General features: G+C 38.4%; 1 protein-coding gene across 1 annotated transcript in view; it reads left to right on the top strand.

Annotated features, from left to right (window-relative positions):
- The window catches only part of spag9a (sperm associated antigen 9a), a 55,991-nt gene that overhangs the window by 3,792 nt on the left and 35,899 nt on the right, over nucleotides 1-16,300 (top strand). The window contains 4 exon segments of the mRNA XM_055152887.1: nucleotides 3,412-3,532; nucleotides 7,841-7,911; nucleotides 8,026-8,114; nucleotides 11,130-11,280. Of these exon segments, the coding sequence (XP_055008862.1) occupies nucleotides 3,412-3,532; nucleotides 7,841-7,911; nucleotides 8,026-8,114; nucleotides 11,130-11,280 (432 nt within the window).

Below are 16,300 nucleotides of genomic sequence, written 5' to 3'. Positions count from 1 at the left end.
TGGTGCGAACCAATATTGTCATAATCCCAAGAATTAAAGTAAAAAATATATTTCTTAGGGAAGGGATGAGACACAATAATCTGTGTATCATTTGTTCATTTGTTTTTCAAAATAAAACCAGAAATAAGAAAACGAAAAAGCAACAGTTTTCTTCATTATTTGTTTTTCAACTCCCCCCCCCAAAATGGATAATGGTTAGTTTTATTCAGGTTTTGATTTGGTGTGTAAATTAATAATGGAAAAAAACAGATAATGGCCAAAGACCGACCGAGACCGCGACCGAGACGACGACCGCGACTGAGACGACGCGACCGTGCGACCGGTTGGACCGGTTTAGGTTTCGGTCCTGGTTCAGGCCTGGTCCGGCATCACAGTTTAAGTCACGGAAATGGGAAACGGCATGTTATCTGTTTTTTCCATTTTTCATTTAAACAACAAATCGAAAACTGAAAAAACAAATCATTATCTGTTTTTTTCATTTTGGTTTTGGAAACAAATAATGAAGAAAATAGTTATTTTTTCATTTTCTTCTTTTTGGTTTTATTTTGAAAAACGAATGAACGAATGATACACGGATTCACAATTTCCACGAGACAAGACGAGGTTTTAACACAATTTTTAATCTATAAATTTACCATTCATGTTCCAGTTTTGACCTCAAATTTTTGTTTTCATTCTCGTGCTGCTTTTCAGAACTAGACGCAAATCATGAATGCATAACTCTTTTTCGTCCAATCCAAATGTGAAGACTGAGAACTGAAGAAGCAGCTTGGATGATCTGCGAAACGTATTCAACCAAAATAAACTTTTGTCTAGTTGACAAATTGAATTTCTCCTTTGCCACATTGGTCACATCACATTTTCAAAAAACAAAACTGAGTCAAATTATGTTACATGGAAGGCCTTAACTTAGATTTATTTTGAAATATAGGAAATAGGAATGTAACGATATCCAAATCTCTTCGTACGATATTTATTGCGATATTTGGAGAGGCTAATATAATTGTAGATCACACATTTTTGCTTTTAACATACTTTGACAAGATTTTGGTGTGAATTATTTCCGTAAACTTAAAAAAACATATTTCTTCATATTGTTTGGACTGAAATGAATCATGGGATATGTAGTTCCAGATGTTTATAAGCTGTTGCTATTATAAAACCATGCATTTAAGCAAAAGAACTTGTAATTCGATATATTGTGACAGTCCACGATATTATTGCGAGACTTCTGACGAGACGATATCACGATATTTTGGTTACTGCTACATCCCTACTAGAAAACATACCAAAAAATATGTGAATTGTCGCGTTTAAACCCTCGTCGTGATTTAAGAATGAATGGCTGAGATGTTACTTCCAGGTCATGTGACTTATTGTTTGCGCGTCGTAGGAGAAAGCACAACCCCCATCTTGAATTTCGATTTGTTTGAGAATAAAAAAAAACAACAAATAAATCACTAGAGCAGAATAATTGTGCAATATATTTGTGTTTTATGTCATGAAAATAGTAAAACTACGCGAGGTCTGTATGTCTGAGCAGTAAATCAGTAAAACTCTGACAGATTTGGTTGATTTTTAGTCGTTGGAGTGCCGTGTTTCTTGTAGCAGCCCAACTCCACGTCTGTCTGACTCAGCTGGACAGGAAGTGGACGCATATTTTCCCGCCCGTGCCACAAAAGGCATTTCCTCATGACCAAATGAAGCACTTCCTGTTTCATGCATCAATTATAGAACATCGCATCATGGTTATTACAAAGCTGCTCCTCCGATGTTCTGGTTTAAACTTAGACAAACTTTACTGAGCCACAAGGGAAATTATTTGGACACAGCAGCTCATACATCACAATAAAATATAAAAACAAAGAGTAAAAATATAAATTGTAATAATAAATTCTAAATAAATATAATAAATTGTAAATAAATAGCACAAAAAATAGCAAGAAACTAAAATAATTATATAAATGTAAATGTACAAGTAAAAATAAAATAGAAAAATAAGTAATAAATTAAAAAAATTTAAAAAGCTATATACAAGAGGTCATAAGAGGTGAGTTGTTATACAGTTGTAGGGAGTATTATCTGCTACATAAGGCTGAGTTGCTGTACAGTTGTAGGGAGTATTATCTGTTACAGAAGGATGAGTTGCTGTACAGTTGTAGGGAGTATTATCTGTACAGAAGGGAGTTGTGCAGTTGTAGGGAGTATTATCTGTTACATAAGGCTGAGTTGTTGTGCAGTTGTAGGGAGTATTATCTGTTACATAAGGGTGAGTTGTACAGTTGTAGGGAGTATTATCTGTTACATAAGGATGAGTTGCTGTACAGTTGTAGGGAGTATTATATTGTTACATAAGGCTGAGTTGTTGTACAGTTGTAGGGAGTATTATCTGTTACATAAGCTGAGTTGTGTATTGTAGGGAGTATTATCTGTTACACAAGGGTGAGTTGTTGTACAGTTGTAGGGAGTATTATATTACATAAGGCTGAGTTGTGCAGTTGTAGGGAGTATTATCTGTCACAGAAGGGTGAGTTGTTATACAGTTGTAGGGAGTATTATCTGTTACATAAGGGTGAGTTGTTGTACAGTTGTAGGGAGTATTATATTACATAAGGCTGAGTTGTGCAGTTGTAGGGAGTATTATCTGTCACAGAAGGGTGAGTTGTTGTATATTAGTTGTAGGGAGTTGTATTATCTGTTACACAAGGGTGAGTTGCTGTACAGTTGTAGGGAGTATTATATTACATAAGGCTGAGTTGTGCAGTTGTAGGGAGTATTATCTGTCACAGAAGGTGAGTGTTGTATACAGTTGTAGGGAGTATTATCTGTTACATAAGGGTGAGTTGTTGTACAGTTGTAGGGAGTATTATATTACATAAGGCTGAGTTGTGCAGTTGTAGGGAGTATTATTTGTTACATAAGGCTAAGTTGTTGTACAGTTGTAGGGAGTATTATCTGTTACAGAAGGGTGAGTTGTTGTATAGTTGTAGGGAGTATTATATTACATAAGGCTGAGTTGTTGTGCAGTTGTAGGGAGTATTATCTGTTACAGAAGGCTGAGTTTTTGTACAGTTGTATATTATGTTACATGTTGTTAGTAGGTTATTATCTGTTACATAAGGGTAGTTGTTGTATAGTTGTAGGGAGTATTATATTACATAAGGCTGAGTGTGTAGTTGTTGTAGGGAGTATTATCTGTTACATAAGGTTGTAGTTGTTTGAGTTGTAGTATTATCTGTCACAGAAGGGTGAGTTGTTATACAGTTGTAGGGAGTATTATGTGTTACATAAAAGGGAGTTGTTGTGCAGTTGTAGGGAGTATTATCTGTTACACTTTGAGTCTCTTTATTGATTTTTTGTTTCATTTTTGTAACTCTTTTTGCTCTTTCCTCTGTCCTGTTTGTGGAGCAGAAGTTCATCGAGTTTGAGGACGTCCACGAGCAGGAGAAGAAGGACATGCAGACACACGTGGACCGCATGGAGTCCCACTCGCGCCAGCTCGAGCTCAAGATCAAGAACTACAACGACCAGAGTAAGTATCGCCCTCGCCGTCAAAACCTGGATTACCATGGCAACCGTCTGCAACTAAAAAAACGCGATCAATAGAAGTAGCTTTCCTAATGCATTCCTAGCGTCCTCATTATTCGCCACGATGAGTTTAGAAGTGTGTGTCTCAGCTTTCAGAGGCTGGTGTGGAGTTTTGCTGTCACTGTATTGCTCACAGTACCTTGCATGCTAACGGCGCACTTCCTGGTTCTCACACACTTTGAAATTAGATTACCAAACGAGCTGCTTTTAAGAAAACATATGTACTGGGCAAAACATATTAAGCTCAAATACATGGACGAAAATTTAATACAGTTACTCAAATGTAATAAAATAGTGAAAAATTAGATGGGAGGGGCGACCGTAGCTCAACAGGCGAGTTTCAGCTGACGTCATTGTTATTAAAAGCCTGCATTGCATGCTGGGAAATATTTTGATCGGAGGCAAGAAACATGATAGCGTCAAACACGGTGCGTAACCTCGCGTATTTATCCCCGATAATGGTAAATTCCTGCATTATCGGATGCACAAATAGAAGCACAGAAGAAGGAAAATGTCTTTTTTCGCATTCCGAGTGAAAAGAACCGCTAACGGTGAATTAAACGGCTTTCAAACATCCGCAGAGCAAATGTAGAAGATCCGAGCAAACTGTGGACTCCAACAAGTTCAACAATGCATCAAGACTCTTGTCGACTTTCAACTTTTCTGCTGTGAATGTCCCAGGAGTTTCCACCAAGTCATTGTGGATATCGCCGAAGTGAATATTTGTCCAGGTAGTTGGCGATTCCTGACCAGAAATTTGGTTTGGTCCACCTTTTGTCGAGGTTGAAAAGGGTGATTTGGCTCCGTCGATGCTTATGACCAATTTCTGGTCAAATCAACTTGGGTCCTCTGCCGTTAGAGTGGATAAATAACCGGGATCAATACCCTTTACGTGCTTTCTCGCCCCGTCCGTCATTTTGAATTAGTGTTTCTTGCCGCCGACCAAAATAATTCCCAGCATGCAACGCGCGCTTTTGTCAACAATGAAACTTGCCTATTGGTAGAGCGTTTGTCCTCTGATCCGAAGGTTGGCAGTTCGAATCCAGCTCTTGATGTGGTTGAGCGATTGATCCTTGGTGAGTGGTGTAGCAGTACACAAAAATCACAGTTCGGTACGTACCTGGGGGTTTGAGGTCACAGTTCGGTTCATTTTTTTATGGGAACAAATTTGAAAACCATTTGTTTGTTGTTTATTTGTGTTTTTATTAAACCAACAATTTGTGGGAAAATAAAATAAATGCAAAGTGCAGCTTGGTAATACTAATAAGTTAAATAAAATATTCTCAAATGAGCAACAAATGTATGAAATATTATAAACAAAACTTTTCAAAAAGTAAAGCACAGCACTAACAGTTCCAGAATGAAGTTTTCATATTTTTGGCCAGAAAAAACAACTTGGTGAAAGTGAGGAAAGGAGCTCGATGACTGTGGTTTTGCACAAATTCACATGGTTCGGAGCAACGTAGTCAAGGCGGGGGGCAATTGTTGTAAAGGAGCCTGCCCTAACTATAAAGCGCTGCGGGAAACACTGCCCCGATCACGGACGCGTTCCATCGTGAATATTAAAGAGCCGAGTCTTCTGTGTAGCTGCACATATAGTGGCTGAATGTAAACACACACAAATTGCACAAACTCAGTCGTGCACAGCTGCGCACCGAACCGAACGTCCTGTACCAAAACAGTTCAGCATGAATACATGTGCCATTACACCCGTAGTCCTTGGGCAAGACACTTAAGTGGTTCCTGGATATAAAGCACTTTGAGCCTTAAAGGTGGAAAATCGCTGTATAAAAATGTGACCATTTGACCATAAGAAGTTTTTTGAATGTTTATTTTCATGTAAACTGGCGCCGCATGACTTATTATTTTATACATTTTGTAGACAAATACAAAAACAATCTCTTCATGTAATAAAGTACATTTTATTTAGTTATTTCAGTACAGATACATTGTAAAAATCAGCTCTTAGGGTCAAAATAAGACTGCTGTGTGCTGTATAATTTATTTATTTATATTTATTTTTTTTTGTCTTCCGGAAACCAGGAAGTAATGCTGATGCGCTGTTAGCATGCTAGTTGTTGTCAGCTTTACCATGACTGCCCCACTCTGGCCTCTTAAAGTTATGAAAAGCACTTATAAGCCCATTGCTGTGGATAATTACGAGGCTCGGAATGCATAATGTAAATGAGGAATAACTTTGGACCACTGTAAACTGTTTAAAATGATTCTAGTTCTATTTTTCACGTTTTTAGGACAGTAAAAATCTGCACTTTTGAGGAAATGCCAGTGTGCCCTGTGTCACAGTGGATTTCGACCAGGCTCTCCAGTTTCCCCTGTCGTCCCAAAAGTGTTTTTCTTTTTAAATCAATTAAAAACTCCCACTTCTTTGAATTGCAGCTCATCCGAATCTCCGTATATTTCCTTGCGTTCCAGTCTCTCTTTACGCGGATGAGTTCTGTGTTACAGTAATGGGATTAAAGGCTTTTGGTTAAACCCACCCCTTTAATACGACAGAGCTCACCGCCTTCTTATTGGTGGATTAGGAAATCAAATGTCATTGGCTGATACACGTGGGAAAAAGCTCACTCACAATCTCAGTTCTAACGTGCAGTGAGTTGGATGAAAAGTGGCTATGTCTGATCATGATCTAATTTCTGGGGTTATCAGATTGTAAATATGTGAAAAGTGACATCCGTGTGAATCATGTTATTATTTTAAACCTTTTCTATCTTCATGGAGACCAAACCAGGCCAAGTTACAGGTCAGATCTGTGCAGAGACAACCCGCTCACAGTCAGAATACTTGTTTTTCTAGGTATTTCTGAGCTATAAAACCACATGTAATTGAATAAATAAGGTAAAGCTGTTTAATGTCATACTGTGGAACATTCCAGGCAGAGCAATGACATATCCGTAGAAACAATAGGTAACGGATTCCCAACCAAAAAGCTAAATAGTGCAACATTTATGCCCCATTGTACAACTTTTTTGGCAAACAATGAAAAAAAAAAAAAAAAAAAAAACTGGATGGAAAAACTGAGTGGGCTTGCATCTCCACAAACCTGACACTCACTTGGCCTTCTCCTGCTTGTTTCTATGGAGATGGTGTTTCTTTGGCTTTGGCCTTCGACAGTCTGGCATAAAATGTGTCTACCTCCATGGAGAACCAACGTATGGCTTTAACAGTCCAGGGAATCGGGCAGAAAGTTACATGGTGTTAATGAAAAAATGAATTTAAAATTTAAAATCTGATTTAATATTGCCACCGATCAATCCTAGGGATGTAACGGTATCCAAATTTTTCAGTACGATATTTTCATGCATCTTTTATTTCGATGTTTTGTAGAGGCGAACAACAATGTGAATATTCTACTTTTTCCTCTTAAAATGCCTTGACAAGATTTAATCCAAAGAACTAAGATTTAAAAGTGCTTATGGCAGTTATTTCTTTATGTGGTCTGCACTGAAACAGAGCAAAGGATCATGGTCTATGTAGTTCCCTCTGTTGTTTTGGCTACTGCTGCACCGTAACGATGAAATTAAGCAATCAGACTTGTAATTCACTATATTGTGATGGTCCACGATATTATTGAGACTTTTGACGGTACAATGTCACGATATTTCAGTTATTGTTACATCCCTAATCAATACGAGGACAGTGACAGTTTTTCCCACACATTGCCCCAGTTGTACCTGTATTAGAGCTGTCAATCATTCATTCCATTCATAACACGTGACACTTCAGATCAAAGTCCTAATCTGCTTTTTCCACATTCAACTTTAAAGAGACAGTAGCAGTAGTGTTACTTAACCACGATTTAAAAATTTTAATAAAAAATTTGACAGGAAGTTTTTGTTTGTTTCAACATTTCAATATTTTAGTTTAAGTCAAGATTTTAGTCCAATTATTTTTAGTTTTAGTATGGTTTTATTTGTTGAAATGTGTCTTGTTGCTAATTTTGTCGATTTTATTCCCGCACTTGAAACTGAAAATTATTGTTAAGCCATTAATTATTGGTGAGAAAGACCCTAATATTTCCTCCCTTTTATCAAATAGTTGACAAGATGAAGAAAAAAAAAAACATAGATTTTTGTGTAGTTTTTCAGTTTTTATAATTTATCTGTCAGCGGTTTAAGTGGAAATAACAATAAAAACAGACAAAATTAACACTGATAACAGAGAAGGATAATAGGAAGAATTATAATTTTGTTTATTTGTAATCCAATTTAATTAAACTTTTGGTTGTTTTCAGTCAGCAGGTTAGAAGAGCGAGAACTGGAGCTGAAAAAGGAATACAACTCCCTCCACCAGAGACACACAGAGGTAAAGTAAAAAGAAAGTTGACATTTGGCTATATTCATCATTCATTCATTCATTATTCTTCCTGTAATATCCATAAAAGTCATATTTCTTAACGTTTCCTTCTGCGTGTTCCAGATGATCCACAACTACATGGAGCACGTGGAGCGGGTCAAACTGCAGCAGGTCAGCGACGCCTCCGAGAACAGCGCCGTGGCCAGAGTCCGGTAAGTACTGATTTCTGAGTTTTTCTACCCCGTTATAACATTGTTCCCCCGTCAAAAACGTGCCTGAAGAGGTTGTAGACGTCATCCGTGCATGTCTGAGTAATCTAGGGATCTCTCGGCCTATTCAAACCCCCGTTACGGTTAGCGGTACGATCGCATCCAAAGCTCAGCCCGCAAAACTGCGTCACCCGTGCTCCAACGCGACAATTTTTCATGAACGTGACACAAAATTTTACACTACAGCTTCACAAACCTGACGCGATTTGCAGTAGTTTCATTAGCGGGATGCGTGCTGATTGTGTTGTGATGGCGCTCTGAAGTGGAAGTCACTTAGCATAGGGAGCAAAGGAAATTAAACTTATTAAACGTGATAATATGGAATATATGTTTCAAAACAATTGTAGGAAATATGTGCAGTGTTAGGCTTTCAGTTTGTAGGTAAATGTGTAGGTAAGTGCCTTGCCCGAGGACACAACAGCAGTAAGACCTAGTTAAAGCTAGTAGGAATCAAACCATCAACCATCGAGTTTATTGGATGACCACGTGCCCACTCAAACCATAGATCAGGGGTGTCAAACTCATTTTGGTCCGGGGGCCGTATCCAACCTACTTTGATCTCAAAGGGGCCGGATCAGAAAACTCATTTCATATAAACCCCAAAAATAACAATAACTTTAAATATTGTGCAGAGAAACACAAATCTATTACAGAAATCTTTTTGATGAACTGTAAGAAAAATATAATTTCAACACAAGGTTTTAACATGAACTTGTATGTAAACAGGAATAAGTCAATTTTTCTTGGAAAATCCTGCACTCATCTCCACTTTTTTTATTTTAACATTTTTCTGATGAGGGTGTCATGGTCAACAGTCAAAACGATCGTCCTTTATGAGCGTTTGGAAAGAGACAAGTCTTCATTTGTGCTGCTCTGGTGGGAGGGGCCACGTACAGAGACGCTGGAGACGCTGCTGTGATAAACACCACAGAAAATTAACAATATTTTAATAGAAAATATAATTACAATATTTTAGTAGAAAGTCAGCTGAGGGCCAGATTAAAGGTCTTGGAGGGCCGGATCTGGCCCCCGGGCCTTATGTTTGACACCTGTGCCATAGAGCTTTTTCGCAACGGTCGGAAGTGCCCCGCTGTAGGGTGAGCGGAACTTACGGTTAATATTTTTCCTGTAGCAAAATGTCTGTGGAAATAAACATCTTGTGTATTTTCCACCAGCTTCATAAATCTACCCCATCACTAGGGCTGGGTATCATCGAGAAGTTGCCGATGCGATACATACCTCGATACATAGGCCACGATACAATACATATCTCGATACTAAGGCTGGGTATCATTACGAAGTTGCCGATACGATACATACCTCGATATGTAGGCCAAAATACGACACATATCTCTATACCCTGAGCTTTCAATTCAATACGATTTGGTACGATATTTTTCAAATTGATTCGATACGATTCAGTACAAAATAAAGGCTAAGTCAAGGCTATGATACTAAAAGTCTTTGTTAAACCACTTCTTGTGCAAAGTTCATATGAAACACAAACATTTTAATCCTCAAAACAGTGAAAATGTCAAATGTGTCGCATAAAAGAGTTTTCTTCCTCTAAACTGTAGCTCTGTAACAAAATAATTTAGTAAAATATACCAAAAAATGCTCTTGGTGATATATCGATACAGCAGCCCACGATATTGATACTGTATCATCACAGTAAACAATACGATATATCGATATTTTTATATTTTTGCACACCCCTACTCGATACAGTGCACTTTCAGTTCAATACGATTCAACACGATATATTTCAAAACGATTTGATACGATTCAATAAAAATAAATCATGGCTGTGATACTAAAAGTCTTTGTTAAACCACTTCTTGTGCAAAGTTCATATGAAACACAAACATTTTAATCCTCAAAACAGTGAAAATGTCAAATGTGTCGCCTAAGTTTCCTTCCTCAGAACAAACAACAAAACTGTAGCTGTAACAAAATAATTTAGTAAAATATACCAAAAAAAATACTCGATACAGCAGCCCACAATATCAATACTGTATCATCACATTTAACGATGAAATATAATAATCGATATTTCAATATTTCAGTATTTTTGCACACCCCTACGCATCACCAAATCTTCATCCAACAAGATCGACAAAAAACATATTCTGTCCATGAAGAATTTATCCACAACTATCAAGGTAAGAAAGATGAAAACCTAAAGGTGAACAACAACGACGCATTAGTGAACTATTGAACAAAACTAACATTATGGTCATGAATAAAACATAAGTAACTTGTGAACTTGATTTCATGATGTGGATATTAACACAGACGGATAAATTTGTGCAGTTTAAATGTGAGACATGTAATCTGTAGCAACATCTGTAGCATTTAAACTGTGCAAATCTCTCTGTCTATGTTAATATTTACATCATGAAATACATTTTTTTTATTTTAATTCTAAAATCAGTCTGAGTTAACAAGTTACTTATTAATGAATTACGTTATTCATGACCATAATTTTAGTTTTGCTGACAAGCAGTTCTCTAATGCTCGTCGTTGTTTGCAGTTAAGTTTTTGTCTTTCTTACCTTGATAGTTGTGGATAAATTCTTCATGTTTATCCTTTGTCGGCCTTATTGGATGAAGATTTGGTGAAGGGGCAGATTTATAAAGCTGGTGGAAAATACGGAAGACATTTCCAGAGATATTTTGCCATAGAAAAACATTAACCGGAAGTTACGCAAACCTACAGAGCGGCACTTCCGGCCATTGCGAAAAAGGTCTCTGGTTTGGGTGACTCTGAACTAGTTCTTATTGCTGTTGTGTCCTCGGGCAAGGCACTTACCTACACACGTCTTTGCCTTGAAACTAAAATGGCTGTCGAAGTGGCTTATACGACCTGAAATGTTAAAAGCTTTAAGAAGTCCATTTAGCAGAGCATGTCTCCCTAAAGCTGAGTGTGTATTGATTTCGTTCCATCTGTCGCGTCCAGGAGGGAACGGCCGCTGTCCTTGGGCATCTTCCCCTCGTCTGGCGCCTCCTCTCTGCTCATCCCGGACCCCAAGGCCAGAGCGGAGACTCCGGCCACAGAGGGCTGGAGGTTCACCGACCCCGCCCAGGACCGCTCCAACACCAGCCTCAAGGTATGTGCTCAAAACTGAATCCATTTTTTTTTTTTTTAATAATACGGTCCATAATTGACAAAAGATATTGTTTATTGCTGGTGTGGTTGTGATGTAACTGCAATATCCAACTCCAGCAGAGGGCGCAAGGGCTTTATTTTCTGGTGCACTATGGATTTTTAAAATACAGAAGAGCGTCATGTACTAAGAAACTGTTTTACTCCAGTAGAAATACACTGTAAAATCAGCTTTTGGGGTCAAAATGAAACTGTTGTGTGCTGTCTGTGTTTAATTAGAATTCACTTGTAGTCTGCAAAGTAGGAAGTACCGTATTTTTTGGGACGATAAAGCGCAATATCAATGATGTTGAATTCTCTTGTCTATTTTCATACATAAATTGCACCGGATTATAAGGCACATTAAACGAAACAAATGGACGACACTTGAGACTGATCCTTAGTCCAGACGTCCACGAGCCATCGGTAGATTGTGGCGTAACTCGCCCGGCGTTGCCTCCATGTCTTGGTGAATGTGGATTATAAATGTGAATGTGGGTGGATAATTTAATTTTTTTTTTTTTAATCTCTTACGAGGACAACTCAAATATACAGGTACATTGAGTAATCATGTGTTTAATGCAGCTTTACGCACATTTGTTTACGTTTTACAGAAACAAAACTTAAAACCACATGGCTCATTTGCATAAACTATAAGCTCTGAAAAAAACGGCTCGCTCCTTGTGCACTGATACGGTTCAACTTCTGTCGGACTCCGCGAGGCTCCTGACTACAGTCGCTGTAATGCTCCGACAATCTATCAAGTGGCGCGGCTTCGTAGATTACCAAAGTTGTACTTTGACAGATTTTGACAGATTTTTGAGCGGCGTGTACCACATAAAATCAGTTCGAGGTCAGTAAGCACAACCAGAATTAATACATAAGGCGCACTGGATTATAATGCGCACTGTCGATTTTTGAGAAAATTAAAGGATTTTAAGTGCACCTTATAGTGCAAATTTTCACATTTTTAAGACGGTAAAAATAAGACACAGCTTTCTCAAAATGTATTTATTTTCTCCAAATGGCAGTCATAAATGATAATTAACTGCCAAAATAATCAGTCACATATGTTGGCAAACAAAAGGCACTCTTACCTGATTTTTTTCTGTCTTAAAAATGTGAAAAACAAAACTAGAATCCTAATTATTCACCGTAATGAGTTTATATGCGCCATACACAAGTTTCAGAGACCAGAGCGGCCATTTTATGTGATCATAAAGCTAACAACTAGCATGCTACTGCGAACCTTCTGATTTCCACCAATAAAACTCGTGATAATGAGATACAGATGGCACACAGCTGACTTATTTGGACCACAAGAGCTGCTTACTCAAGACAGTTTTGCTGCAGTACAAGGGGAAAAATGTAGTACAGTTTTGTGGTTTAAAATGAAGAAATCTTGTATTTCGTGACAGTTTCTCCAGGCGATGTAACAGAAGCAGGTTTGTGTTTGCTGCTTGTAAAAATAGCCTCTTTGATGAAGCTAGGATGAGCTCAGGCTCGTTTTATCGCAGATCTGACAGGGCCATCTTTGTCTCTGCCTCCTCCCTGTGCCCAACGCCGAGACAGGTGCAGCAGCGAATGTCGACATACACGAGAAGTGACTTTACAAATGGTTTATATGTGCACAAATAATCAACACAAAACTACGGATGACAGGTTCAGATGGATGCAGAAATGATATACAGTCAAGATTATTTTTGGTGTCGATAATAATACACAAGTAATACACAAAAGTCCTCATTCATTTTCCTCACTGACTTTCTGAAAAATAGATATTGAAAGCCAGTTAATTTAATTTAATTTAATTTAATTTAGTTTTGCATTGATCCACACACAAAAAATCTTAATGAGAAGATATTGGAAGCCAATTAATTTAATTAATAATTATTTATTTAATTAGATTTTTTTGTATTCAATTATTACAAAATTTTTATTTATTTATGTAATCTTGTTTTGTTATTGTTTTGAAAGATGATTAATTTATTTGTTTTTTATTTTGCATTAATTAATTTTTTTTAAATTAAATTTTATTATTGAATATTTATTTATTTGTTAGTTTATTTATTATTTATTTATTTTATTTAAATTTATGTAATCTTTTTGATATGGTCTTGAAAACCAATTAATTTAATTTAATTTAATTTTTATTTATTTATATTACTTAATTATATTATTTATTTATTTATTTATTTATTTATTTTTTATTATTTATTTATTATTTATTTTTTACTATTTATTTGTTTTTATTTAATTTATTTATTGTAATGGATTTATGTAGTCTTGTTTTCTTATTGTTTTGTAATGATCCACATTTAAGTTTGCTTACCAAAATATAAACTGAGATAAAAATATAAATTATATATTTATTTATTTATGTATTTATTTATTTCCCCAATGGTTCTTCCCAGCTGCTTATCTTCTCTTATATCTTTAAACCCTCAAAAAATGAAAAAATAAATAAATTATCTACAAGGGCACTATTCTGTGGCTCTATACTCTCCAATTATTTCCTTACAACTGCTAAGAAATATTCAGCTCCTTTGTGTGTAAGTAATTCCTTAAGGGTCGTGCCACATTATTCCGTCCCTCTGTCTCTTCTTTCTCTGCTGAAACTGGGACGGAGGCTTGTGCTGCAGTGCATTGTGGGAGATGAGTCGCTGTATGGCTGGAGGCCAGAGGAGAGCTCTCTGCGTTCTGATTGGTTCTCGTGTCATCCCTGTCTTTACATGAGTATTTACTATTATGAATCATGGAAGAACACATCCCTGGTTTATAATGTCTGACGTGACAAAGCAGATTTTCTATCTAGTTAAATTGTGATCAAGATATTCTCACAAAACCTTAAAGTATAACCAATAGGGATGTCGAAAATCTGATGCTAATCGATACTGAAATGAGTACAGAAACTAGATACTCATTTGAGCAGGTATTGGTACAAAAAGTCATAGAACAGAAATTAATCTTTACCCAGAATTTACACCAGGAGCGACAGCAGCATGTTTTGTAGGCAGAGGTGCATACGTGCGTGTACTTTTTAAAGCTTCAATTTACACCAGAGCTGCTCCTGCGACGCCAACCTCTGTATTTTCTCACGTCAGAGTCCTGCACCGGGTCAGGTATAAACAAATAGTTGCTGAAACGGGCTGGTTTTAATGTTCTGGGATTTTACTTGCGGGTCAGGACTGAACCAGGACTGAACCAGGACTCAAGAACCCCTGCACCAGTGGAGCTACACTTAGCTCCATGATCTGCACCGGTGCTTTCGCCTGCGGTCACCCAACGGTCTACGTGGGCGCACCGCTGAGAGTCGGAGCCCGTCCAGACAGTTAGTCCTGGGTTAGTCCTGGGTTAGTCCTGGGTTAGTCCTGGGTTAGTCCTGATTCAGTTCTGAGTTAGTTCTGAGTTAGTTCTGGTTTAGTCCTGGTTCAGTCCTGAGTTAGTCTGGGGTTAGTCTGGGGTTCAGTCCTGGTTTAGTCCTGGTTTAGTCCTGGTTCAGTCCTGGTTCAGTCCTGGTTCAGTCCTGGTTTAGTCCTGGTTTAGTCCTGGTTTAGTCCTGGTTAGTCCTGGTCTAGTCCTGGTCTAGTCCTGGTCTAGTCCTGGTCTAGTCCTGGTTCAGTCCTGGTTTAGTCCTGGTTTAGTCCTGGTTTAGTCCTGGTCTAGTCCTGGTCTAGTCCTGGTCTAGTCCTGGTCTAGTCCTGGTCTAGTCCTGGTCTTAGTCCTGGTTTAGTCCCTGGTCTAGTCCTGGTCAGTAGTCCTGGTCTAGTCCTGGTCTAGTCCTGGTTCAGTCCTGGTTTAGTCCTGGTCTAGTCCTGGTTCAGTCCTGTTAGTCTGGGTTAGTCTGGGTTAGTCTGGGGTTAGTCTGGGGTTAATCTGGGGTTCAGTCCTGGTTCAGTCCTGGTTCAGTCCTGGTTCAGTCCTGGTTTAGTCCTGGTTTAGTCCTGACCTGCCTGTGTGTAATCACTACCCGCTCACATACCCACCCATAAAATTCCAGAACGTTAAAACCCGCCCGTTTCAGCAACGATTTGCCCGTCCCCGGTGCCGGACTCTTCTACAGCCGCGTAACTTCTCCCTTCTTTCAGCTTGTCCAGAAGTCTAACTTTTTGTGCGATAGTTTGCATCTTATTCTGCCTTTTGGGTGCGACCGCAGGAGCCTTTGTCGGTGCAGAACGTTTCGTCGACATTGTGGGTTTTGTCGGGGAGAAAACTTGCCAACATACAGCACTTCAGAATCACACTGTTAGAGATCCAACATTTATGTACATTTCACAAGCTGAACACATTCTGTACTGTGCAGGAGACAAGGCACGGAGAAGATTGATTAACAATGGTCTTCAATCCTTTAACCAATCAGCATGCAAAATTTCACCAAAAAAATCCGTGAAACTGCGAGGCCGCGAAAGGTGAAACACGAGGGGTGACTGTACCATATTTTCCCAGTTTTGTGAGGAAGGAATTAATCACCTGCCCCAAATTGCCGCCTGGTCTCAAATAAAAGCCTGGTCTGTTAAGTGACTGAAACAAATAAACGCCCGGGCTATTATTTGGTATTTCACGGTGATAATAAAGCTTTACTCAAACATGTGTGAATGAAACAAAACACAACTCCAGGTCTGTTTTTGAGGACATTAATCAATCCACAAACATCAATTTTGCGTGACAACAAACTATAATTTCTTGTTATTCCCACCAGTAGCATCAAGAACATTTTATGACACTACGCTGACTTTTGTTCCGATAACTCTGCTCCATCCATTCCAATGACACGCCTCGCTTTTTTTTACATCTATGCCCGGCTTCACTGTCCCTCTCCCCTTTACCTCCTCTCCTCTCAGCTGGACTTCACGGAGCTCCCCAGGGAAAGGGAGGGTAAGCCCGCGCAGGACTCCACCCCCTGGGGCTCTTCTCTGGCCGACGACTGCAAGGTGAAGGGGGGTAGTACCTCTGTGTGGCCTGTAGGGGGCACTGTGGTGTCTGTG

The sequence above is a fragment of the Boleophthalmus pectinirostris genome, unplaced genomic scaffold, assembly GCF_026225935.1.
Source record: "Boleophthalmus pectinirostris isolate CB_2022bp ecotype Guang Dong unplaced genomic scaffold, ASM2622593v1 HiC_scaffold_17, whole genome shotgun sequence".
In the NCBI taxonomy this organism is placed as follows: domain Eukaryota; kingdom Metazoa; phylum Chordata; class Actinopteri; order Gobiiformes; family Gobiidae; genus Boleophthalmus; species Boleophthalmus pectinirostris.
This window is presented reverse-complemented; position numbering and strand designations above follow the sequence as displayed.